Source organism: Lycium ferocissimum, chromosome 1 (assembly GCF_029784015.1).
Source record: "Lycium ferocissimum isolate CSIRO_LF1 chromosome 1, AGI_CSIRO_Lferr_CH_V1, whole genome shotgun sequence".
Lineage (NCBI taxonomy): Eukaryota > Viridiplantae > Streptophyta > Magnoliopsida > Solanales > Solanaceae > Lycium > Lycium ferocissimum.
Window position 1 is genome coordinate 59518576 of NC_081342.1, and position 26471 is coordinate 59545046.

The 26471-nt window shown below is 35.7% G+C and overlaps 3 protein-coding genes across 5 annotated transcripts; 1 reads left to right on the forward strand and 2 right to left on the reverse strand.

Moving 5' to 3' along the window:
* Positions 1 to 1336: 1336 nt before the first annotated feature.
* Positions 1337 to 8219, forward strand: LOC132030275 (potassium transporter 4-like). Its single transcript, XM_059419842.1, has 10 exons — positions 1337 to 1474; positions 2864 to 3027; positions 3694 to 3934; positions 4016 to 4264; positions 4558 to 4608; positions 4722 to 4982; positions 5113 to 5165; positions 5717 to 5831; positions 5928 to 6182; positions 6799 to 8219. Exons 2-10 carry the CDS (start codon positions 2872 to 2874, stop codon positions 7878 to 7880), a joined length of 2463 nt encoding a protein of 820 aa, XP_059275825.1. The 5' UTR covers positions 1337 to 1474; positions 2864 to 2871; the 3' UTR covers positions 7881 to 8219.
* A 615-nt stretch (positions 8220 to 8834) lies between these two features.
* LOC132030283 (inactive glucose-1-phosphate adenylyltransferase small subunit 2, chloroplastic-like) lies at positions 8835 to 12955 on the reverse strand. Its single transcript, XM_059419853.1, has 9 exons — positions 12583 to 12955; positions 11511 to 11801; positions 10798 to 11049; positions 10523 to 10690; positions 10254 to 10357; positions 10048 to 10159; positions 9847 to 9945; positions 9366 to 9473; positions 8835 to 9171 (listed from the first exon to the last, which is right to left on the reverse strand). The coding sequence occupies exons 1-9, from the start codon at positions 12739 to 12741 to the stop codon at positions 9055 to 9057; spliced, it is 1410 nt and encodes a 469-aa protein (XP_059275836.1). The 5' UTR covers positions 12742 to 12955; the 3' UTR covers positions 8835 to 9054.
* Positions 12956 to 14846: 1891 nt separating this feature from the next.
* Positions 14847 to 25987, reverse strand: LOC132056361 (6,7-dimethyl-8-ribityllumazine synthase, chloroplastic). Of its 3 annotated transcripts, none has more exons than XM_059448532.1 (8): positions 25743 to 25987; positions 23395 to 23516; positions 21770 to 21820; positions 21408 to 21503; positions 20336 to 20414; positions 17805 to 17851; positions 16324 to 16383; positions 14847 to 15107 (listed from the first exon to the last, which is right to left on the reverse strand). In XM_059448532.1, the coding sequence occupies exons 1-8, from the start codon at positions 25906 to 25908 to the stop codon at positions 15060 to 15062; spliced, it is 669 nt and encodes a 222-aa protein (XP_059304515.1). In that variant the 5' UTR covers positions 25909 to 25987; the 3' UTR covers positions 14847 to 15059. The 3 variants fall into 3 exon arrangements, with proteins under 3 accessions (XP_059304515.1, XP_059304508.1, XP_059304501.1); XM_059448525.1 differs by having other exon boundaries at positions 21770 to 21829; XM_059448518.1 differs by having other exon boundaries at positions 21770 to 21865; positions 25743 to 25986.
* Between the last annotated feature and the right edge of the window lie 484 nt (positions 25988 to 26471).

A 26471-nucleotide genomic window follows, 5' to 3' on the forward strand; every position in this document is an offset into this window, starting at 1 on the left:
ATTTACTTATTATTTGTATTTCTACCTGAATTTATCATTTAAATATGATAAATTAACATGGTTTGATGCATGTATTGATCTATTTTTCTTTCCTCATTTTGCGAACAATAATGCTTGGTCTTTTAGGAATAATAATGTTGGAGTAAATAATTTTTGTCTAGACATACCCGTATTCAAGTATTGCTAGTGCATATACTCGTAATCTCTATTTGGTTCTGTATAAAATAATATAGGCCAAATACAATGACAACTCCTTAAACTTGTGAATAAATTTTATTTTGATAATCGAACTATAACGCGTTCTAATTGAGCACCTGAATTCATAATAAAGTATTTATATTAGACACTTTCGACTCATATTTTAGAAAATTTTCTGCGTGCTTACAACACCTATTACGTAAATAATTTAATCACATAAATATGCATCATTCTTTAATCATATACATCAACATCAAATGGAACACGCATATGATTTTATGGCTTATTGAAGCTAATGTGTATAATTAAAGGGGTTTATATATTTTAAGTGGTTAACTTGTTTACGTAATGGATGTTGGAGAACAAGCGCAAACTTTTATTTTTCAAATTTTTGAGTTGGAATCCTTAATTTATCATATGTTCGGGCGTTCAATTGAAATAAGTCATTGTTTGAATGTCTAAGTGAAATTTATTGACAAGTTTAAGGGGTTGTATTGTATTATGTCATTAATAAATAGAGGTATGTTACTAAAGTAATACTGCAAATTCCGCATTAACTTATGTAAGTTTAAGTAAAAAAACACACCTGAACTATTACATTTTCGCGAGTTTGACACTTCAACTATTAGTTGTTCTCTTTTCCTACTAAACTATCACTATCTATCTATGTATTAAAACACACTTAGGCCAACTATAAGTTGTTTCTATTTTCTACCTGAATTATCACTATCTACTCAACTAAGTGTAGGACAAGGGAACAACTGATGTTGGGGTATGAAACTTCCAAAAAAAAAAAAATCAAGTGTGTTTCTTGACCGTTATCTCAAGTTTAATACCATATGTTGGATTAGTCATATGCAAATTATCAGTATATTTTTTAGTAATACAAAGTTTATGTATGGAAAACCAAGTCAGGTGTGCTCAATTACTCTTAAAACAGAAGAGTAAATAATGTCCATAGAATTTTAGCAACCAACTGCATGAGAATGGTAGACCACGTAGGAGGAGCCATGTGTAGTAGAAGATCACCAATCATGGGCGAACATGAAGGAGAAGAAGAAAGGTTAATCTTGACCCCAGTTTTAGTAACTTCATCACTATCTCAATCACGTGTTTCCTTCCTCCCTCCCTACACACACAGAGACACAAAAAAAATATAGCCACCGCGCGTAACCCAGCTTATGTCACCGCCATTCATTGCGCCATTGCGGGAAAATACAGTCTTGTTTCTAAGAGGAAGTGTTGTCACTCTACTTTTCATTGGTTTCACGACTTGGTTGGTTTCATTGGTTCCACGACTTTGATGCTTTATTTTAGACTTTCTTTTTACCATTTGCTTTGCTCTTTTTTGATCCCTCTTGATTAGTTTGAGATTCTATTGTTAAGGTCAAGTAGAATGGATTGGATAATGAAGTAATTTGGTAAAGAGATGCATCTGGGATTTCAACTTTATGCATTCGAGTTCGTGATTCTATCAAGCAACGTCTCATTTGATTTGTTTGTAATCTATTTTTGTGCTAATTATGAATAATTTAACATATATATAGGATTCGAGCCAAAGCTACTGGGTTCTAATGCACTAGGTCCACCCCTGAGACGCAATTGTTGTTTGTTTGTTGTTCTATTGATTTAGGAAAGATAGTCTGATGTTTTAAACACTTTTTTAAGATGAAGTTTCAAAAAAAAAAAAATATACTCTGATGATTAAAAAGAAAAAGACTTGGCAAAAAGGAAGTTGGCTAGTTACCATCATTTAAGATTCATTGAGCTTTGGTGAATTGCAAAGAACTTAATGGCCATGCTGTTTTGTCTATTTTCGAATGGCAAGAAACTGCAATTTGAGATAAATAGAGTATTAATCGATCAAAGAAGGTGACTTGTATTCCCTTTTCTAGCATTATCTTTGCTGCCAGTTGGTGTGTGTATGAAACGAACAGGTTCCACCACTTCTTTGGCTATATGCCTTGCATGATAATCTTCTTCCAACCTTTTTTCTTGGCTCTTGTCATCAATTCTGAGAAGTTTACTTATTTATGTTTCAGTTGATTACTCTAGGTTATCTGTTTCTTGTGTATCATGTAAGCTTTTCTCTTCAAGAGGGATTGGGCTTTTAATTGCTTTGCATCAAACTGAGATTGTTGGTGTCCAGTCTGGCAATATAATGGTTTTACAGAGTTGATTTCTCAAATGGCCACGCAACTAATAGTTATTATCTCAGAATACAAAATTGGAATCAAGAAGAAACGTGACTTTCTGAGATAACAAGTATTTGTTGAGTGACCATCTGAGTAATCAATCCTGGTTTTACAAGATAACACTTTTGATGCTTGCGATCACTAAGAATCTAAATCTTTCATTTCAATTCCGCTCTTTCAATAAATTAATTATGAACTAGAAGTGCTTAGAAATCATTAGATAAGATAATTCTCCTGGTGCTTACCTTATGCTGTTGTTTCTTTGCTTATATCCGTGAGAGCTTATTTTCCACATTTGATAAAAGTGTCTTCTTGGATAATTATAACGACTTATAGGCGTGAGATGTATCTTGTGAGGGATGGGGAGGTGCTGTCCCTTGGTCATTGTCCTGTCCCTTTAACTTCTTTCTTTCTATATTTTTGATAGCTCTACTCTTCAACTTACATGGATTACTTGAACCAAACGACAGGTAAATAGATGTATCAAGGTGATATTGAGCGCATGCAACATAATGTGGAGCAACCACCTCCGTCGTCTGCAGGTGGGGCCCAGGAATCGATCATTACAGTTGGAGAAGAGGAACGAGTTGAACAACCCCAATCAGAAAGGAAAAAAAGGAAGTTGGCCTCAAAGGTGGATAATATTTCTATTTTAGTTTTGCTTTGCTTTCATCTTAACTTGCTCTGATAGGGCGTGCAATACAAGTAAAATATTACACTGTCTATTGGAGGTCAACAAATAATTCCTGCAAGCTTGCATTGTACCATAACCAGTCAGGTGGCAATGTAGCAGCAAAACTAATTTTATTTTTTCTTTTCCATAGGAGGGAAATAAAAATAACCTTAGTTGCGAATTCCCTTCACTCCACTTCCCTTGCACAAATGAAGAGAATAAGAATTCTCTGGGACTCACTGCAAGTATTCTCATTCCACAGTCTATCTTGTGTAAAGCAATAGACAGACCCCACATAAGTTATGCAGATATTACAGCAGCCAAAAACAAGAAGATTCCCATCCGTAGAGCGTTTATTCATCCAAATAATCCAAATAAGGAGATTTTAGACAAAGAAGACTTTAAGCTATGTGTACATTGTGACTGAACAGTTCCAACAGAAATCACATAACCTGAAATTTGTGGAGCAGATAATACACGTTACTCTTCAGTTAACAGAAAAGTTGATCCTCTTCTTTTCTAGTTTTCATTTGTCAAGTTCATTTTCTGGAACATGTGTTATTTGAGCATTTATCCACCTACTCATTATGTATGAAACCAGCTCGGCTCTTATATTTGGTCTTGCAGTTCCCTTTGGTGTATGTTTCCAGAAATCTACTATTGGCATACCAGAGTCTTGGGGTGGTGTATGGAGATTTGAGCACTTCACCACTTTATGTCTATAGGAGTATATTTGTGGGGAAGTTGCAGGATTATCAGACTCCAGAAACAATATTTGGTGCATTTTCGTTGATCTTCTGGACAATAACTCTTATTCCGTTGCTCAAATATGTATTTATTGTCCTGAGTGCTGATGATAATGGTGAAGGTATGTTAAAAAGAAGGCTCTGAATCTATTAATAATTGTGGAACCTGATTGTGTTGATCGATTATACTTGAATCTTACCAGGTGGAACATTTGCTCTTTACTCTCTACTCTGTAGACATGCAAAATTTAGTCTACTTTCCAACCAGCAAGCAGCTGATGAGGAGCTATCTGCTTACAAATATGGCTTCGCTGGGCAGTCCACATCATCATGTTCAGCGTTAAAGAGATTTCTTGAGAAACACAAGAAGTCGCGTACAATTTTACTCGTCATTGTATTGTTGGGGGCTTGCATGGTCATTGGTGATGGTATTCTAACGCCTGCAATGTCAGGTTGATAATTCTAACAGTAGTTGCTTTCTTATATGCATCAGCTGGTGTACATTTGTAATTCAAAAGCTATCAGTTTATCCAAAAAAAGGAAAAAATAAATTTAGACCTATTAGTTGGTTTTATGAAACTGGTCCCTTTCTCGGTTGGAGAATGATAGATGACATATTAAATTTTAGCATGACATATTTGTTACCTTGCTAAGCCTATGTTAGTGCAGAAATGCAATCAGAACTCTTGCATTAATTTTGTCAATTTAGTATATTTATTAACAAGGAATCATTTCACTGTGGCAGTTATATCGTCCATGACAGGAATCAAGGCTGCTGCGGAACACCTATCTCACGGTAGATTTATTTAGATTTACCTCTTTGGGTAAATATTTTATCACTTTTTAGTTGCTCATAGTCATATGTGACTTCCATCCAAGGCATTGATCATAAATTGTTTTTCATCGTAGGTGAAGTGCTGGTGCTTTCTTGCCTGATACTGGTTGGTCTGTTTGCACTACAGCATGCTGGGACCCATAGGGTTGGCTTTTTGTTTGCACCAATAGTAATCGTTTGGTTGATATCAATCTTTGGGATTGGGCTCTACAACATTATATTTTGGAATCCCAAGGTTGTGTATGCTCTTTCTCCCTATTATATCATCAAGTTCTTTGGGGAAACAAGAAAACATGGATGGATTTCTCTTGGAGGTGTCCTCCTCTCTGTTGCAGGTACATCAAAGATATCAGCTCTTTTATCCAAGATAAAAAAGTAGTCTTTGAATTCAGAGCAGTTGTCCTTTTGATAGCATGTCCTTTAGAGTTTAGTATCTTTTTTTTCTAATTCATTTGCCATCATCAGGTACTGAAGCTATGTTTGCAGATCTTGGTCACTTCACGTCCTGCTCAATGAGGGTAAGTCAGCCTGTTTGCAGCTTCAAGAAACTGTTGTGCTCTTTCTTTATTTAACCCAGCATAAACGTCTTTCCTGGCAAATCCTGAGCACTAGGACAAAAGTAATTGGGTTGGAAGCAACAGGCAAGAATTGGTTTCTGGTTGCATTTTAATAGTGAATATTTAAGTCTGGAACAGTTCAAAAATGTAAAAGATCTATTTTTAACAAACAAACAAGGTTTACAAGGATTAAGATAATGAATTTGTTTTAATCATAGAGGAACTTCAGATGACAACTAAGTGGAGATAATTTGAAACCATTTGAAGTAACTTTTGTGCCTAAGATTGCAAAATAATTTTGAAAGAAACAATATAAGTAACATATCCAAAAAGCATCTAAAGTGGTATATTTTGTGAAATGGGTCCTCCCCTTAAGCTGATTATCCTTGTGACTGGACAGATTATATTGCCTATAGTGGTCACTTCTGTGCGTCATCTTTCAATGCAGTAGTTGATCAGTTGGATTTCTATAACTTGCACCATGTCAATCTGAAAGTCTTTTTTCTATGCAGATTGCCTTTTCATTTCTTGTATACCCTTGCTTGGTGGTACAGTATATGGGTCAGGCTGCTTTTCTGTCCAAAAATCTTGATGCTATTCCAAACAGCTTTTATAATTCAATACCTGGTTAGTTCTTTATTTCACTTTTGAATTAGACTGTTATCGAGATTGTTGATGAAGTTATATTCAATTTCCCAACTACTACTCATTGCTTTCATGCAGAGAGTGTATATTGGCCTGTTTTTGCCATTGCTACACTTGCAAGCATTGTTGGCAGCCAGTCCATCATCACAGCTACATTCTCCATAGTCAAGCAATTGAATGCACTAGGTTGCTTCCCTCGAGTCAAGATTGTCCACACCTCAAAGCATGTTAAAGGGCAAATCTATATACCAGAAATAAATTGGATCCTTATGATTCTTACCCTTTCGGTGGCTGTTGGGTTCCAGGACACACTTTTAATTGGAAATGCATATGGTAAGACTAACAGCTAACAGTATGTTGAAGATCTTTGATGCTCCCTATGACTATACAATTTTTTGTTTGTTGTTTAAAAAAAACATTTAACTCCAATATATAGTAGCTTACAATCTCCATCATTTCTTCTCCCCAACTATTTCAATCATGGTGAAAAATCCATCTTTAATTCTGTTTGCTATTTTTTCGCTGGACCTGATTGCTTTACATGATTGTGATCTTCTAATGTGCTGCTTAGCTCTAGTAATGTACTCTTCTTTGCAAACCTCGTGATGGGGATTTATAAGCCATGTGGGCAAAAAAAGGAGTCTCTTCTGAAAAGATAGAATGATAAACTAAAGCGAGAAAAGGTGAACAAGGAGGGATCTCTAAATGCATGACCCGGAGAAAAGAATCTGCTTTCTTTTCTCAAAAACAGTACCTTTTATCAAAAACAGTACAGAAAGTATTCCCTTCTGGTCATAGTAATTTCTTTTATCATGACACTGATTTACAATTTATGTTGTTGCAGATACTACGAAGAAATTTACTATTTATGTCCACAATTGAATCTTTATTTTAATTTAGCCTTTTATAGTTCTTGGTTGTTTTCTCATATGAATTCTTTTTCTTTCAGGCCTAGCTTGCATGACAGGTATGTTTATCACGACGTTTCTCATCACACTGGTCATGATCTTTGTCTGGCAAAGAAACATATTTCTTGCCACTTGCTTTCTCCTGTTCTTCTGGTTCATTGAAGGTGTGTACCTGTCTTCCGCGTTCATTAAAATTCCACAGGGAGGATGGGTCTCCCTCGTGCTCGCCTTTGTCTTCCTATTTGTCATGTTTGTCTGGCATTATGGAACTCGCAAGAAGTACAATTTTGATCTGCACAACAAAGTTCCGTTAAAATGGCTCCTTGGCATGGGCCCCAGCCTTGGTATTGTGCGCGTCCCAGGGATAGGCCTCGTGTACTCAGAATTGGCAACAGGGGTCCCATCTATCTTCTCTCACTTTCTCACAAATCTCCCTGCATTTCACAGTGTGCTGGTGTTTTTATGCGTCAAATATGTTCCAGTCCCGTACGTCTCACCTGAGGAACGCTTCCTCATTGGTCGCATTTGTCCAAGACCCTATCGCATGTATCGTTGCATTGTTAGGTATGGTTATAAGGACATACAGCGAGATGATGAGGATTTCGAGGACCTTCTCATCCAAAGTATAGCAGAGTTTATCCAAATGGAAGCTGTGGAACCACAGTTGTCAAGCTCCGAGACTCCATCACTTGATGGAAGGATGGCAGTTATAAGCAAAAAAACGATACAGTCGACTTCAACATTAATTGTCTCAGAGGATTTTGGAATGAGGGACTCCATGCAAAGCAGCAAGTCTCTGACCCTCCAGAGTCTAAGATCTGCTTACGCTGATGAGAACCCACAAATAAGGAGGCGGCGAGTTAGGTTTCAATTGCCAGAAAACCCTGGCATGGATCCAGCTGTTAAGGATGAGCTTCAAGATTTAATTCGAGCAAAGGAGGCAGGGGTTGCATATATAATGGGGCACTCCTACGTGAAAGCTAGGAGATCGTCCTCTTTCTTAAAGAAGTTTGTTGTTGATATTGGATATTCATTTCTGCGCAAGAACTGTAGGGGTCCTTCTGTGGTGCTGAACATTCCTCAGATTAGTCTTATTGAAGTTGGCATGATATACCATGTCTAGGGGGAGGATAACCTGGCATTGGAATTTAGACTGCAGAATGTTTAGGCTTAGTAGATGATTGGTAGTCTTAACTTCAAATGCGATATCCGATAGCAAATGTTGGTAGTGTTATGAAATCGAATGTGATATCCAACATAAGAGTAGAGGAGTAGTTTTAGTTTTTCATGTTCTACACTTTCTATGGTCGTATGCATATAGAGAATTTCAGACTTTTGATATCTTAGCCTGCTGGGAAAACATAAACATGCACATGTCCTTTACTCTTTTTTCAGAATATTGTACTTTAGAGTTGGGAGTACATCAAGTAACAAACCTCAAAGTCCAATTAGGATAAAGTTACTCTTTTGAGTTAATTTTTACAGCAAATAAGCAATTTGATGTTGCTGCCATTGGTTTTGTGGTCTTCCCCCTTGCTGCAAAATAGTTCTTCTCATTGTCCCCAAGAAAAGTAAACATGGGCCAGAATGACTTGCATTCATTTAATTCTTTTTATTTTGGTATCCACATAACAGAACCTTCAGAGTGAAGTTGTAGACTAATTGTTCTTAACTTCACTTGCACCCGATGCAGGGTTCAATCTCATCAAGGGTCTTTCCTCGTCTCTTTTTTTATTTTTGTGCTATTCACTAGCTCACCCGTGTACCAGAAAATCTATATCGATGAAAGAAAAAATAATAAAAAGCAACAGCAGTAATTTAGCATTTTCCAAACCAATTCTTTTTCCTAATTCTCTCATATATCTTACTGATCTTCTCAATACACCTATTCCCTTTGGAACCCTATAAGTATATTCTTTCTGATATTAGGGGCTATTTCAGAATCTTTTTTAACAAATTTGTTTTTTCTTCCTTTTCTTTTCCCAAAAAAAAAGTTCATTAGTCTTGCCTTTCTTCCATAAAGTCTGAAGGCAACTTTTAGTGGTGCTTTTTCAGAAAGAACAAGGCTGGCAGTTTTTTAATTAAAAAGATTCGAGATTTTGTAAACTTTATTCCCCTTAACATGAATACAAGTCACCACAGAATGATTGAGTATGATCTAAATCTGAAGTATCAACCAAAGTGATTAAAATATATGATGAAAAAAAAAATCTCAGTGTACAATTTGATTCCCTGCAGCTATGTATTCCTATCAAATCATTGAAAGAATGATGATTTTTATCCATCTCCAATATGAATCAAAGAATGCTTCCATCTGGAATTAAGGCACCCTTCAGAATTACGACTATGCCTCCAGTGATAATGTAACCATTTGCTTCATTATTGCACTCCTGGACATTTTCCTTGTTCAAAATCTGCATGAGAGATAATAAAGAATGAAATGCGGTTGATAAAGAAAATGAAATAAACAATATCAAAGTACAATATGCTGTACATTTTTTAATAGAAACACTTTTGCGTGTTCGAACGTCTGATTCTTAGCATCTATACATGTTCAAAGAGGAAATTAAGATGCTTTTAGAGCTTGATAGGAATTTTTCCAAAGTACCTTAACATTTTTACCAATTCTCACATTCTTATCAATTATTGCTTTCCTTATCTGTGAGCCTTCTCCAATTCCAATAGGAATGTGCATATCTTCCTCTAGGCGACCACTCTGCATATTTACACCAAGTTAAATATCCTTCCCCTAGAAACTTAATGCTCCTTATTATGATCGATAAGAATCAAATGTAGAAATATGAGGAGTCTCTCCGAACTTTTACTTGAAGATGAACTGGATTTATATACAGCCGAACCTCTCTATAACTGCGTCGTTTTTCTGGATATTTTTTGGATGCTATAGTGAAATGAAGTTATAGAGAACATATAATATAACATAACATGAAAAATCGGTTCCAAAGAAAACTTGGCCGTTGTACTGAAATGTTGTTATAGAGGATGACTGTTATATAGAGGTATGACTGTAATCTCCATTTCCTCAATGTGATCAACCTTGAATGCCAAATGACTGTATTCACGTGTCTTACTTGGTAAGTATCAGATCCCATTATTACTGAATCCTCAATTATCGCTCCATCTCCAACTCTCGTCCTCATGCCAACCACTGTACCTCTGATCTTGCATCTCTAGAAAACACGAAGTATGAAAGAAAGATGTTGTGAGACCAAATTCTTTAGAAAAATTATAAACTTTATCTAAATTTCAAGGACAATTGATCACTTTTATACATTGAGAAAGCATCCATCGCCGATCACAGAGTCTGTTATAGCAGCATCAGTTATCTGAGTTGGAGGCAGGTGCCGAGGCAAAGTGTATAGGGGAGAGTCTTTGTCATACAAGCTGCTATTAAAAAGGAAAATTTAGTTAGGTGATATTTAAGGGATCCAGTGCATTTACTCTTGACACTATAGTTTTTTTTTTTGATGATACTAACTTATATGCCTTCTTTGTATTCTTTATGCTTTCCATATTTGCCTGGTAGTAAGCTTCAATACTTCTCATGTCTTCCCAGTAGCCGCTGAATTTGTGTGCATATACCTGTTTGTTCCAAGAACGGCTCAATTAAGAGTGAAGAGAAAAATGTTGAATATCTTTACGCAACAGGAGGGAGATATTTTATAATTCAAAATTTTGAAAAAAATCTTAAAGAATGGCTAACTTAGAGCAAGAAGTTGCTCGGATGCGGAAATACACGACTCTTACATTCATTCCTAAGGAAATTGCACCTGGTACAACTTCTCTTCTGAAGTCGTTCGCCATGGGGTGGTACTCCGTCAGAAGCTTTATCATGACATTTTTGTTAACAACATAGATATCCATGCTGGCAAATTTATCATGAGAAATGTCAATGGATTGCTCTGAATTTTGTACCTGAAATAATGTTTTGATATTGTTCAAGGAAAGGAACTCCTGTGCTAGCAATATGAAAAACAAATGAAGAAATTGGAAGTAAGAGGAGAAAGAAAAAAGTGACATACTCTCTTCTCTGGATTGTCTTTGAATGCAATGACTTGATTTTCAGAATTTAGTTGGAAAGTACCTAATTCTGTATCGTTGTTCCTCGTTTTGCTTAACACTGCAACAGTAATATCAGCTTTGTTGTTGCAATGGACCTCTAGGAGTTCCTGGAAATCCATTTTGTAAAGATGGTAACCAGGAAGGACCAGAAAATCAACAATTGGATACTCTTCTAGTACCCACAAACATCTTCTTATAGCATCAGCGGTTCCCTGAGAATAGAAGAAAACACAAAGAAGCATAAGGGTCCTATGGTTCCAATGGAGAGACGAACCTACGAAATCTTTCAAATACTTATTTTACTAGGTTCAACTCTATGCATTCCTTTATCTGTAGAATAAACTGAAGGGATAATTACCTTCTTGGACCGCCCTAAAAAGTAGTAGCTGGCAAATGTATATGTTTTGTATGTTAAGCATATATATACATATTATATACATAATCGGTGTATATATTTTGTATATTTTGGCTAACGTCCGTAATTAAATTCAGCCGACAGGACAAAAATGAAAAATTCCCCACATTGAAGGGATAGAAATGGATATACTAGAGTTTCTCTTATTCGTATTGGCAGATACTCAAGGGGGAATGTTTTAGCAAGCATTTATAAATATTTGGAAAACATGCACAAAAGTAAAGGTTCGAAACTGTTTTTCTTTTCTCTTTCTTTTACCTGAAACCATCCCTTGCCTTCAGGGCTCTGATAAGCTGCAATTACATCAACTAATGCTTCGCTCCCAATGCGTGCACTTGAATAAGCTCTTGAAAGGTGGGAATTCAGAGAAGCAGAGTTGAATTGTGTGAGTGCATAAATCTTCTTTATATTACTATTGATGCAGTTGCTGACTACTGCATCAATGAGTCTGTAGTTTCCTGCTATAGGAAGTGCAGCTTCTGATCTTCTCTTTGTCAATGGATAAAGTTTTGAATTGGATCCATCTCCAAACACAATTGCTGCAACATTCTGGCAACCATAGTAAAGATCTTTAAAAAATATGAGAGGAAGAAAATTGACCATCTATATTACAAATTCTTTCCACATTGAAATTTTATTGTTTAAAGAATCACTAGAAAATAGTAACAAAATATATCAGTTCAGGCCCAACTATCAAGGTATTGTTCGCTCTCGCCCAACTTTCGGGACCTCAAGATTTTGTTCCCATGGCTTTGAACTCAAAAGGCTCCTCTACAGTTGAATTCTGAACCTGCCATTTATGCCCCCTAACATTCCCCTCCCATTCTGATGTGGGAGTTTCCTAATGCAAATTTCACAATGAACATTTTAGAGTTCAACCACAAGTGGTCCGTGCGCTAATACGTGGAAGAACAAGGCAGAGTAAAGATCTTTTAAAAACTGATTGGAGAAGAAAGAACATCTACATTATAGATTCTTTCACATTGACATTTTACTCTTTTAAGAACCACTAGAGATGGTAACAAAATATGATGATCTAAGCCCGACTACCAAAGTATTGTCCACTCTGACCCAACTTTTGAGGACTCACGGTTTGTCCCCTTGGATTTCAACTACAAAATGCCTCGACAGTTGAATTATGAACCTGCCCTTGATGGATCCTAACTTCCCCTGCCATCTCAATGCGACATTTGACTAACACAAGCTTCACAGTGAACCCCATTTCTAGTTCAACTGTCAGCAGTGTGCGAGCTGTTACACAAAATTACAAGGCAGAGTGCGTGATAAATATTGTAAACGTGTGGATATTTAAGGAAAATGTTATGTAAACCTGGTCTGCTGGAGGACCTGGAATGTTTGGACATTCAGAGGGCTGTGTATATGATAGATTCAACTTTGATGGAACAGAAGCCCGAATGAGCCTTGATGTAGGCTTGTAACCACAATGAGGGGACTTAATCTTGAGATTCAACCAAGTAGGAAGAGACATGACTGAATATTTTCTATGTCAAAATCTCTATATCCCCTACTAATAGGTATACTTTGCTTCATCTTCCCTTTATGTGATGAGACAGGAATTTAAGAAAGGGAAGTTTTAGGAGGGAATATTTAGTGTTGCCTGTGGTATATGAAAACAGGCAATCCATCAGAATACTGTCCCCTTTAATTACTTAGCTTAAAGCGAGCATGTGTTATATCATAAATCTCTTTTCAATGTTTCTAAGGTTTTTGTTTGTTCCTTTTTGATGGTTTCGATAGTTAACTTTGATTCTAAGCTTCTCTTTACATATAAAATATAGTTTTCAACTTTTTCTCCCTCATATGATAATCATGTTATTTCAATCGGTTCAATATTTTTCATTTTCTCATTTTTTCATTGCGGGGTTGGAAGCAGTGAGTGGGACCTATTGCATTGTTGTCTGACCTGATTATTACTTAGATTTTATTGTATCGTACCGTTAAATTTGTCGTAATATAACGAAGAAAAGTCTCATTTTATGTAATGATCGATTTGATGTGGTCGCATCGTTACCTTTTTTTCCCCCTCATTATGACTTTGCTTATTATTTAATAATCCTATTTTAAATTTTACCCTACCTTTTTTTAATAATAACTATACTTCGTATACTTTTCTTTATAATGCTGTAAGTTTATTCTTTAAATTGTTGATGTGTGATATTAGGTAACGACATGAAATCATACAATCTATCCAAACGTCGTATTCATCAAAACAATATAATACAATATAATACATACGATATAATACGATGCAAGGTAATACAATATGATACATTATGAAACTACGTATAACAACCATCCAAACAAGCTAAGTTATGAGTGTCATCCTGCGTCACTTTACAAAGTAAACATCATGACAGGAAGTAAAGTCTTAAGAGCACTACATTATTTAATAGTAATAAACAATAAATACTATCAATTTGAGACCGGAAGTAAAGTCTTAAAAGCATTACAGTCCTAGACTCAAACTCATTTACAAGTCGAATTATGACAATAAATCGATATTTTTCTTTGTACGCCACTGTTGGAAGAGTGAGGGGTTGGTTAGCATGATGTGATTGGCAATATTTGAAGTTTGAAAGGAATCTTAAGAACAGTTATTGTATTTTGGCAAATGGGAATGGAGTGGATCCGAAGGTAGGCATTATCTCTGCTTTCGTGTGTTCTGTTATTTTGTCCCCTCTATAAATTCTATATCAAGCATGTTTAAGGAGTTTTAAATCCATTTTATATTAAAAGATGGACTACTAGCTTTTATAATAGTGTTAGTCTTTAGCATAATTAGCTTTACAACTATAATGAGAAGCTTTTTGTTAGTACGAAAAAGTTAATTATCAAAAATTTACCATTTTATATTCACTATGCACAATATTTAGGATTTCAAACGTTACTAACAAGTGGTAATTTTAAGAGAAATAGTTTATTTCTTAAGCACATTAATGAACAATTGATCCAACAAAATTAAGAGCTCTTAATTTAATGTTTTGATATTTACTGACGCTAACTCAAAACTCTTATATACTTCAAATGGTGAGCTGACTTAATTCTACAACTCAATTTAAGGGAAAAAAAGAATGTTCCAGACCGAACACTGATTACAAAAGTTGGCACTTCTTAAAGAATGAATCAGAAGCAATATGGGACAATATAATAGTATATCCTTTAAAAATTGGAAAAGAAAGAAACAAGTTTTTTAAAGTGGAACTTTATTATATGCCTAACCTTGATGCCAAACTTGCACAAATTAGTACATTGATAATTAATCGTAAACATTAACCACATGGAGAAGTAGAAGAGTGTATCCATTAAAATTGGGAAAAAAGAAAAAATTAAAGAAACAAAAGATGAAGCATCTGCAATACTCCATTTATTTGCTTTTGTCTACCAATTTAGGAGAAAGAATGGGTGGAGTGGCCAGGTAGACCTAATAAAATTCTAAGCATGTTCAAAATATTGCCACGGAAACAAGTACAGTGAAACCTCTTTATAGGATGGTCATTTATCTAAAAAAAATTTTTTATTGCTATAGCGAAATGCTATTATAGAAAACATATACTACAACATAACATAAAAATCGTTTCCAAAAAGAACTTAGCCGTTATAGTGAAACGTTATTATCGTATGAGGTCCATAAAATTCAGTACAAAATAAGATTATTGTTATTACTATTCAAAAGTACAACATTGAACAACTGCAGTTTGGTTCAAGAATATTATTCCTGCAAACAATTTAGAGCAATTGGCAATTCTGGTTCCTCAAGAAAAGCTGCAGCCAAAAAGGATGTTTTTCCTATTGTAATGGCTTCAGATGGTGCTCGAACAAAGATGCCATCTCAATCTGCAACAATTGAAACAACAGTATCACTAAGCGACAATTCCAAGAAAATCAAATGAAATTTGAACATTTCTTTTTACTAGGGTGGTGTCCGGACCAGCTTTCGAGCACCTTACTTATTCCACTACCTGCTACCTTCCGCCAAAAGATAGGTACTAGGTAATTATGCCCACCAAGGCTTTAGGTAGATTGGAATAAAGGCTTTAGGTAGATTGAGAGAAATAACTTACTCCCTCTATTTCGATTTGTTTGTCTTACTTTTTTCTTTTTAAGTCTGTTTAATAAAGAATGTCACTTTCTATAGTTAGCAGTAACTCTCCTTTTTTTTTTTTTGAGTCAAAGGTAACCAGTTAGTAGTAACTCTTTACACCTAAGGGCTAAGATCATACATGGCATGTTTAAGATCACAAGATTCAAAAGGCATTTTGACACATTACACATCTTTAGTTTAAGACTAGAAGATTCAAGAGTCTTCTTTATCTTCTTAAACTCCGAGCTAAGTCAAACTAAGACGAACAAATTGAAACGGAGGGAGCAGTATTTTGTATCTCTTCTAGAATCTGAACCCTAGGATTTGAGGGTTGATCTTCCATGGTTTTTATCCCACATCATTGATCATTAGGCCTCACCGGTCAGCTCCTGTTTGAACATGGGACATTTCAAAGTACATTTCCAAACTACTATATTAAGTTAACAACCTAAAATTAAAATCAACTTGAAAATCTGCCTGACCTAAAAGTTGAAGTTCTGTATGCAACAGAAGATATTAAAAGAGTTCTTAACCAGATGTTTCACTTTTTTCCAGGCTAGTTTCCAGTTAAACTGACATTGGGTTCAGTCTTTAATTACAAGCTTAACTATTGTCACAGATTGGATGATGTATCATCTTCGTCTCTGCCTGTAAAAGTGTCACTAAATTAAGGGAGAACTACCGTTCGTATGCACATATTTAGCTACCCAAAACTTTTGGATATAGACGGTATCAATTGCTAAAGAGAAAAATTAAAGTCCTATCTTCTCAGGTTTTGTGTTTTATTCATCTTGTTACATAAAAGCTACAACTTGCACCAGGAGTCGGGCTATGCCTCTAAGTGACACTTGGGAAAGTTCAAGCAGTTGAAAGAACTATATAACAGGGCAGGCAATTTGAGCAAAATCAGACAAGATTGATAACTTGTTGACAACAATATGTAATGCGACACAGTTACAGACAACTTACGGCTGTCAATGCTGCTTCAGCACCTTTATTCCCAGCCTTCCCACCAGCACGGTTGAATGCCTACAATATTATGAAAATTTCATCATATGATATGCTACCAAACCATAAAGAGACTGTCCTGGACAGCATAAAAAGCAGATAGAGAAAATAATACAGGAAGGGGAGACTTAGAGGCAGGGGCGGACCCACAATGGTGGATATGGGTTCGGTAGAACCCAATAATTTTAGCTCAAACTTTATATTTGTGTTATTAAAATCATTAAATATGACAAGTAATATATCAAGAACACAATAAGCAAACATAATAGTGGTCCAGAATCTATAAACTAAAAATCCTGGCTCTGCCTTTGCATAGAGGGGTTATGATCAGCATTCCAGCAAGCCAAAAATAATGTTTAGATATATATAGATTCAAGAGGCGGTAAATTATAGATCTTATCTTATAGTAACTGGTAAAGTTGCTGCCATGTGACCAGTAGGTCACGGGTTCTAGCTATGGAAACAGCCTCTTGCAGAAATGCAGGGTAAGGCTGTGCAATAGATCCTTGTGGTCCGTCCCTTTCCCGGACCCCGCGCATAGCGGAGCCTAGTGCACCAGGCTGCCCTTTTTATCTTATAGTGATCCACAGAAATTAATAGTTAACGCTCCCTCCGTCCCAATTTATGTAGCACTCTTTCCTCTTTAGTTAGTACCAGAGAGAATGATACCTTTCTACATTTAGTAACCATTTAGCTTTAAACTTCCCAAATTACCATTGATGAGATGATTTATAGCTATTCAAATATTTATGGCTTGTTTTAGACCACAAGTTCCAAAAGTCTTTGTCTCATTCTTAAACTCCGCCCAGTCAAACACCTTCACGTAAATTGGGACAGAGGGAGTAACAGCATCACTTAAGTTTGTTCAACTTATTTTTCTCCAGAACATTTAGGCTACCTGGATAAACAAGCTGCATACTAGATGAAAGACATGCCAACTAGTGTTCAGAAGTCAAATAAGATGTTTCTTGTCTACATTTATGCTTAAGCTGGACAACTTAGAAATTACAATATACTACCGATCGTAAAAGTACCACATATAGAGGGTAAAATGAAAGATGGTTGCCTAAAATGGTTGAGTCATGTACCACGTAGACTTCAGAATATATTGGTCCATAGGTGTGACGATAAAACGATTAAAGGTGAAGCTCCAAGCTTTAGTATTTTAGTTTAAAACTATATATGTTAGTTAGGACACATTTGTAAAAGATCATATCACTTGTAGTTATGTCCAAGATTCAACTTGTCTAATTGAAGTTAGAAAGAAAAGATATAGGTAATGACATATTACTGCAAATCGCTGTACCAATTAGTGGCTACTATAAATATAATCCTACTAATATGCTTGTGTAAAACAGAACTGATTGCCAAGCAAATTTACTATAAATGTAATCCTACTAATATGCTTGTGTAAAACAGAACTGATTGCCAAGCAAATTTACCTGCTCCAAGGTATCACATGTGAGAACACCAAATATGCAAGGCGTACCTGCAACTCATCACGTTAAGGAGACATTAATTTTCATCAGCTAATGCAAAAGTAAACTAAAAAGAAAGCAACTAATAATCATTATAGAATAACTTTTGAATTTGAAGTAGCTTTAGTTATTGGAGGATTTGATAAAGATTTAGAATTTGCTATAGCATTATAGTCCTTACCAAAAGGCCAATCTTCTTATTATCAACGAAGTATGGCAAAAGTACAAAAGTATCTCATTTTCTTGTGCAGTGGATTAGAGGAGGAAAAACAGTTAACTGACATGAGTGACCGATTGGCACACACGAAGTCACCAACACCCCAAGATGAGCTTGGACCATCCAATCAACCAAAAAAAGAGTCTTACCATTTACATTTTTATCTTTAATTTTCATGGAAAAAATGAGACCCCCCTGGTTTTGACACTTGACAACTTGCTTGCACAGTAACTCAAAATAGATACATTGTTTTAGAGGTCAAGTTGGAAGTCGTGTTCAATGTCTCAAACAATGACTCACAAACTCCCTACAGTTATACAATTACTTAAGCAACTCACACCCTGAAACACGAACCATTTTGTGATGTTAAGTTGTTTGACGCCTTTAATAATACAACATTCACAATTTCCAAGAATATAGATTTATTACATAGCTCAAATCAAATTTATCATGTGGTTCTCTTTTCTGAATAAGTAAATTAAATAAGGGAAAAGGGTCAAAAATACCCCTCTACTTTGGAAAAAGAGCTAAAAATATCCTCCGAACTTATTGGGTCAAAAATACCCCTCCCATCCTTAAAGTTTTCAAATATACCCGTCTTGACGGAAATTATCCCCCAAAATAACCCGAAATCATTTTTTAAACCCGCTCCATCATTTAAACCCGACCCAACTAAATAATAACCCATAAGATCCCCTTAACCTACGTTTAAAAAATGATTTCGGGTTGTTTTGGGGGATAATTTCCATCAAGACGGGTATATTTGAAAACTTTAAGGATGAGAGGGGTATTTTTGACACAAAATAAGTTCGGGAGATATTTTTAGCCCTTTTTCCAAAGTAGAGGGGTATTTTTGACCCTTTTCCCATTAAATAATGTGGTTTTTAGCTTGACAATTACATTCATACATGAATTCCGAGATATCTTAATAGGTCACACACTCCAATAGTTAACAACATACCTTTTTTAGAAGTTAACATACTTTCTCTTGCCAGTATTCATGGAATACTAAATTCCTTTGTTCATACTAAAAGTAAGCAATATATAAAAGAAGAAAAAATGGTACTCACTTGTAGATCCTAATCTTTAAACTAGCGAAAGAAAAATAAGTTGCATGTGCCCCAAGGGCTTAGTTCAAGTGGCAAAGGTTGAGTGACATGTGACATAGGTCACAGGTTCGAGCCTTACACCATCCGAAGTAAGCATGGTAGTTAAGTGGAGAAGGGTAGAAGGGAGGGCCCATTATACTGAGTTTAGAAGGCTGTGGTTAGTCTTAAGGGTTGGCCCCGAACAGATTTCCCCGTCATCAAAAAATTAAAAAATATGTTCATGTCACTGTTTGACACACATCACATTACAATAAATACCCATGAACTTACCAACTCTTACTCGGACACCCAAACAAAACTTACATTGGGAACACAAAAAAGCCTGCTAAATCCCTTAAAAGAAAAGGATAAGGAACTCTATTTTATAATGGAACAATCAATTTGCAAAAAGGAATAGAGTTCCTTATCCTCTTCCAGCCATTCAGGAAAAGGAAATTTTGTCGCAAGTCATGCAAAAGTTTGGGTAAGACTAGGCAATATGCACTAAAATGATTAGAAGACCAAGTTATTCCTAATTGTATACATCTCTAAAAGCGAGCTATGTTACTTGGACATGGGTCTAGGCACCCAAACTGAGTGCAGATATAGAAGTCGAATTTGTCATCACTTAAATCTTAGGATTCGGGATGCAGATATGAGTACGGATACTGGTGTTAAGACACAACCAATGAAACTAATTGAAGTTATTAAACTAAACTAGTATAATTAAATTTTTTTTGAACACTTAAGATTTTATTCGTAAGTTACCTCGTATAATAGCAAACTGTTCCAATACTTTATGAGAATATATGTATGACATAAACACGACATATATAAGTATATATTTTGACAACTAATTGAAGTTATTAAACTAAAACTAGTATAATTAAATTTTTGGTGAACACTTAAGATTTTATTCATAAGTTACCTCGTATAATAGCAAACTGTTCCAATTCTTTATGAGAATATATGTATGACATAAGCCCAAAATCAAATCAAATGCCAAATGTGCCCATACTTCTTGGTCATATGTGTAGTCAAAACACCCAAGTTGGGGTGACCCAATTGGTGCAGTCCCACACCCAAATTGTATTGGATCGGCACGGTTGCAGTAAGGATTCAAAATTTTAACAAGATAATTAGAAAATAATTACTGAAAGATTGACAATGCCGAAAATAGGTCATTTTACCTGAATTTAAACCTGCTGAAAGTACTCCAGACGTGGTAGCATTAACCACAGCATCATAGTGAGAGGTATCACCTTTAATCTACTGGCCGCAAAACACATAGAAAAAGAGAAAATTAAAAGATAATAATCCACACAGCAACAAGAAGCAACCGAATTGACTTCCACATAACTATGGAAAATATTAGGCATGTCAGTACAACAACAACATAACCAGTAATGGAAAATATTAGGCATGTCAGTACAACAACAACAACAATATACCCAGTGTAATCCCACAAGTGGGGTATGGGGAGGGTAGTGTGTATGCAGAATTACCCCTACCTTGTGAAGGTTGAGAGACTGTTTCCGATAGACCCTCGGCTCAAGTAAAGCATATCAAGTATGGAAAGGAATATTAGGCATGCCAGTATTCAGATAAAAGGCAGAAACAAGAAAGATGGATTGTTTGGTTTATAGAAATAACCAACGACATAGTAGGTATTTCTCTCGTCTTACCTTTGATGTTCTGATTCTTAGCTTTATATAGCATTGTTTATATTTAGAACACTAAGTGTATTGACCAGAAAGATTATAAGTAAATAAAAAAGACTTGACAAGAAAATAGCGAGCAAGAAAAATCATATCATTCAAATAGAGCACATTCCAATAGGTTTTTCCCTTCCTCATCCATACTACCCCCAAAATAGCAGAAGAGTATCATTTGATGGATCACGAGTAACATAAACTTCAATAGGGAATTCAAACCTGAATTCCTTTCTTCCATTGATTATTTTTCGTATCTCGCAAAAGTAGTCTTCTAAGCTGGCATTCATGCTTGAGTTTTGTTTATATTCACTATCATTTTTTTTCATTGAATTTGAGAAAGGGGTCGTAACAAAGTTCAATCTTCTAATCATGAAGAATAGACACGGTGACAGCTGATCTCATCAATTCTAAGTTGATACAATCCAAAAGCAAACTGATTGCAATCACCCATTTTTCCATAGTCATATAAACAAAAAGACCATCAAAAGAAGCAGTTGGAGGAAGCAAGAACAGAACAAAAGCAACATGAAATTCTGAGGAAGCTTACCACAGCACCGATACACAATATTGATTGATATTTTCTTGACTTGCCAAGTTGCTGCGCGACAACACCGATTTCGAAACTACCAGGAACCCACACAACCTGCACACAAATCATTATGAGGAAAAGACAGGTGATGCCATGAAATGGAAGAGACTCTTAAACATGCCTAAACTCTGTGTCAAATCTATGATATGAAATATTCTAAAACATAATAACGCCATTATGCCATGGTTCTTTTCTAAAGGAAGTCCATGAAGAAATGATTGTCTAACAGTGACTTGGTCCACAAGCTATAATCAATTAATCATGTAATTTTTTGCGACAGTAGAAAGAACAAATGAGGGAGATAATTGCCAAACACATACATCAATGTCTTCTTCTCTAACTGAATAATTTTTGAAAGTGTCCAAAGCTCCCTCCAAAAGCTTCTTGGTGATCAGATCATTAAAACGAGCCACCACCTTTAGAACCACAAAGATGCAATTCAGTTTCAATAGTACAGAAAAGAACCAACAAAAATTAAAATATGGAAGCTCTAACAAAGTCAACTGCAATATGACCTTAAGTAAAACCAAACACAGAGCAGAGCAACAGACCAAATTCATCAAAATAATTTGGGGGCAGGGGGAGGGGGAAGGGACTTTAAATAGCTTAAACATAATTATCTTATTATAAGTCGCGCAGAGAGAAAATTCTGGAATTCTTGAGACAATGCCAACATCCCAAATTCCTTTCTAGAGATAGATGGATGCCTAAGTATAGCTATATTGACTATACCTTTACATATGATATAATTGATTTTTGTGGTAAAAATCCTTACATTAATTTAATACTGCCTCAGTCAGTGGCGAAGGGAGGAGGGGCCCCTTCAGCGGAAAATTACACTGTTTACACATGGTTAAAATTATTTTTTATGTATATATAGTAGACGTAGAACCCCCTTTGGCTTCTTCACGTGTTTACTTTTTCATATTTTGAACCCCCTTTAGTGAAAATCCTTGCTCCGCCAGTGGCCTCAGTCCCAATGTGTTTGACAGTGACACAAATTTTAAGGAACATGAAGAAAGATCTTTTACACATAAGCTAAATATGCATAAAAGTGCCCTAACTAACAAAGTACTCTTTTGAGAAAAATGTAATGAAATCTAAGTAACAAAGTACTTGTTTTACATCCAGTTCTTGCTACTTTCTTGAAATCTTTAATGATAAAAAATTGGATTTCTTAATTGAATAATGAGAATTTACCAATTTCTCTGTTGCTATTCATTTTTTAATGAATAAAGCTCGAAACAAGTCATGAGAATTATTCAATTTTTTTGGGAATAATTTTTCACTTATTTTCAAAATTTAGAGTTTGGTTATAAAATTTCCAAATCGAACTTGGAGTTGGATTCCAAATTTGGAGAAGTTCTCCAAACCTGTTTTCCAACTCCATCTTCACAAAATCCAAATAAAGTGCTCTCTTCTCTCCTTTGCAAAAAGTATAACCAAACACTACTCCATCTTCGATTCCAACTTCATGACTTCAAAATGAAGTGAAAAATATCTGGAATCTGTAGCCAAACGCCTACTAAATAGTTTCAAAGTCTAGAAAAGTACCAATCTTTTAAGAACAGTCAAAAAATAAACAGTGCCAAGCAAATTGAGACTGAAGAGATTACTAAAATGTACACAGTAAGCAAGCAACTATGGGGAGAGTAACCAAAGAAAATCAGATTTAACTATAGAACAACAACATAGCCAGTATATTCCCACAAGTGGAATGTACGCAGACCTTACCCCTATCTTTGTGGGTTAGAGAGGCTGATTCCGATTGACCCTCAGCTCAAGAAAATCGTTTTTCAAAAAATGATTTGAAAGAAATGCAAGAGTAGAAGGTATGATGAACATTTTAAAGTAAAAGAAACAACCGTAGTAATAAAATTGAAGCATACTATGATGCTATGCAATAATAGAAAATAAATAAAGGGTAAAAAGAGAACAGACTCACAATAGCAAATCGATGTCCCTGAGCAGATGTAAGAGAACCACTCAACTCTCTAACAGCTGATGTTTGAACTAAATCCCCACGTTCTTGTTCCTTGCACTGGCTCTCAATTGCAAACCCAAAACCTAGTCAATTAAAAAAAAGGAAATTCACAATTTTGTAGCAAAAACACCAACCCAGAAACAGAAATAAGATAGAAAAAAAAAAGGGGGGGGGGGGGGGGGGGGGGTATAAACACCCGATTTAGCACATATTTGTGTATAAACACCTTTTATACACTTTATAGGTTGATACATTATGTATAATGCTTTTCCCTTTTCCATGAAGATCGAGGCACAAACTATACCCAAAAGAGGAAGCTTCAAGTATCTTGGGTGCAATAATCCTGAGGCAACTGTCAACGAGTATTGGACTACTCAAGGGTGGGATTTATCATTTAGAAGACTTTTGAATGATTGGGAAGTGGACAGGGTGACAAATTTGCTGCATGAATTGGAGGGCTTCAGTGGCACTACATCAGATTCAGACTCTATAAGATGGAAACATAACAAGGATGGGCAATTTTCAGTTAAAAGGGTCTATGAAATTGACAATGCACAACAAAACAAAAACCAACAAATTTTGTCGAAAAATGTTTGGAAAAATATAGCACCAACTAAAGTGAAATGCTTTACATGGCTGGTAGTTTGAAGGGCTTGTTTGACTCATGAAGTTTTGAAGAGAAAGGGACAGATCATTGTCTCCAGATGTCCACTATGTGGGGAAACAGATGAGACCAACAGCCATCTCTTTCTGCATTGTAAATTCACTGCACAGTTATGGGCTTTATTTTTTACCCTCACAAACACAAAATGGACCATGCCTGAGCACACTGCAAATCTACTGAGTTGCTGGATTAGAAGAGGAGGAAGCAAGAGCCAGAAGAAATGGTGGAGAATTATCCCACACTGTATCTGGTGGACTGTGCGGAGAGAGAGGAATACTAGAAGCTTTGAAGATAGGTCCAATTCCATTCACATAGTAAATGGAATTGTATTGTATCTTTTTATTGGTGTAAAGAGAAAGAAATAGAGGAATCAGAGCTTGTAGATTTGTTAGGCTCTCTGTAAGTAGTACCTATCCCCTTTTTGTCTTCTTAAGGTTGCCGGCATATCCTTAATGCTGAGGAATACAACATCACCAGTTTCAAAAAAAAAAAAAAAATACAAGGGGATGGGGAGATTGACGATGATGTCGCACACCGTACTGGAGCAGGGTGGATGAAATGTAGGCTCGCCTCCGGGGTGCTCTGCGATAAGAAGGTGTTGCCTGGGCTGAAAGGTAGGTTCTACAGAGTGGTGGTTTGACCAGCATTATTGTATGGGGCAGAATGTTGGCCAGTTAAGAACGCTCACGTTCAGATGATGAAGGTAACGGAGATGAGGATGCTCAAATGGATGTGTGGGTCACACTAAGAGAGATATAATTAGAAATGAAGTTATACTGGACAATGTCGAAGTGGTCTTCGTGGCGGACAAGCTAAGGGAAGCGAGACTGAAATGGTTCGGGCATGTGAGGAGGAGGAGTGAGGATGCGCCAGTTAGGAGGTGTGAACGATTGGTGGTCGCAGGAGTTAGGAAAGGTAGTGGTAGGCCGAAGGAGAACTGCGGGAGGTGATTAGATAGGACATGGCACGAAGCTGACTGAAGACATGACCTTAGATAGGCAGATTTGGACATCAAAGATTAGAATTGAAAGTTAGTAGATAGTTGAGTTTTGTCGCGCTGTGTGAGAGAAGTGGGGGCTAGCCTTTCCACCTACTCTTCTCCTTTCTTAGGTATCACGTAGAGTATTATCTTTATGTCTGTATTACTATGTGTTACTCTATTTATTTTCTATCCTGATATTTTGTTGTTCTATTATTCTTGCAATCCTGCATTGACTACGTTTCTTCTGAGCAGAGGGTCTTATCGGAAAGAGTCTCTCTACCCCACAAAGGTAAAGATAGCGGTAAGGTCAACGTACATCCTACCCTCCCAGACCCCACTTGTGAAATTACCCTGGGTTGTTGTTGTTGTTTTTGCTTTTCCCTTTTCCCCAAGTATAATGCTGTATAATATTGTATATTGGGCTACTTGGTATAAATACTTTCAAAAGCTGTATCCAAAGGAAACAACAACCCAGAAACAGAAATAAGATAAGAATTTGTACTTACTAAACGAACAAAAAAACACCAACCCAGAAATAGAAATTAGTACTTACTAAACAAACAAACAAACAAAAAAAAAAACAACCCAGAATATAAAAATTGGTACTAAACAAAAAATAAATACAAACTCAGAAACAGAAATAAGATAAAAATTGGTACTAACCTTGAGATTGAGTGAATGAAAGAGAAGCAGTTAATTTAGAAGAAATATTTGTGTTATGGAAAGATATCGATAAAAGGGGACTTTTGAAATGTTGCAATTGTGAAGGATTGGGAGTTGATTGACGAGGAACAAGGCTACTGAATTCTACAAATGTTGCACTTGCCATTTTTTCTCACTATTTGGAACTGTGATGTGATGATATTTACAGAGTATACAATGTTTCTACTTTCACAATTGCTTCGATATACAATCAAACATCTGTATAACGGCATTCTTATATAAAACTTTATCTTTTAATTTGTTTGTCTGGTTTTGATTTGATACGAATTAAGGACTCGTTTGGTCGGTTGGATAATAAAGAAGAGAAAAGGATTAAAATAGTATATTATCATTGGGTTTAGACCTAAAATCATATATATTCTTTTATGTGGAGCATTATTAGTCCATTATGTTTACATAAGTAGTGCACTTTTAGTCAAACTTTCAAATATTTTGTTAAAAATTAAGGATTAGGGTAAAATGCCCCTGAACTATTAGAAAAGGTCTAAAAATACTTTTCATTCATCTATTTTGCTAAAAATACCTCTCAATTTAACTTTTTGACTTATTTATGCTCTTTGACTGACGGTCAATACTATTTTTTTTTTAAATTATTTAAATTACACATGGCATTCTGGAAAATTGATCTTCTTAAAAAAAATCTGACAAATGGTTTTTTTTAAGAATCAG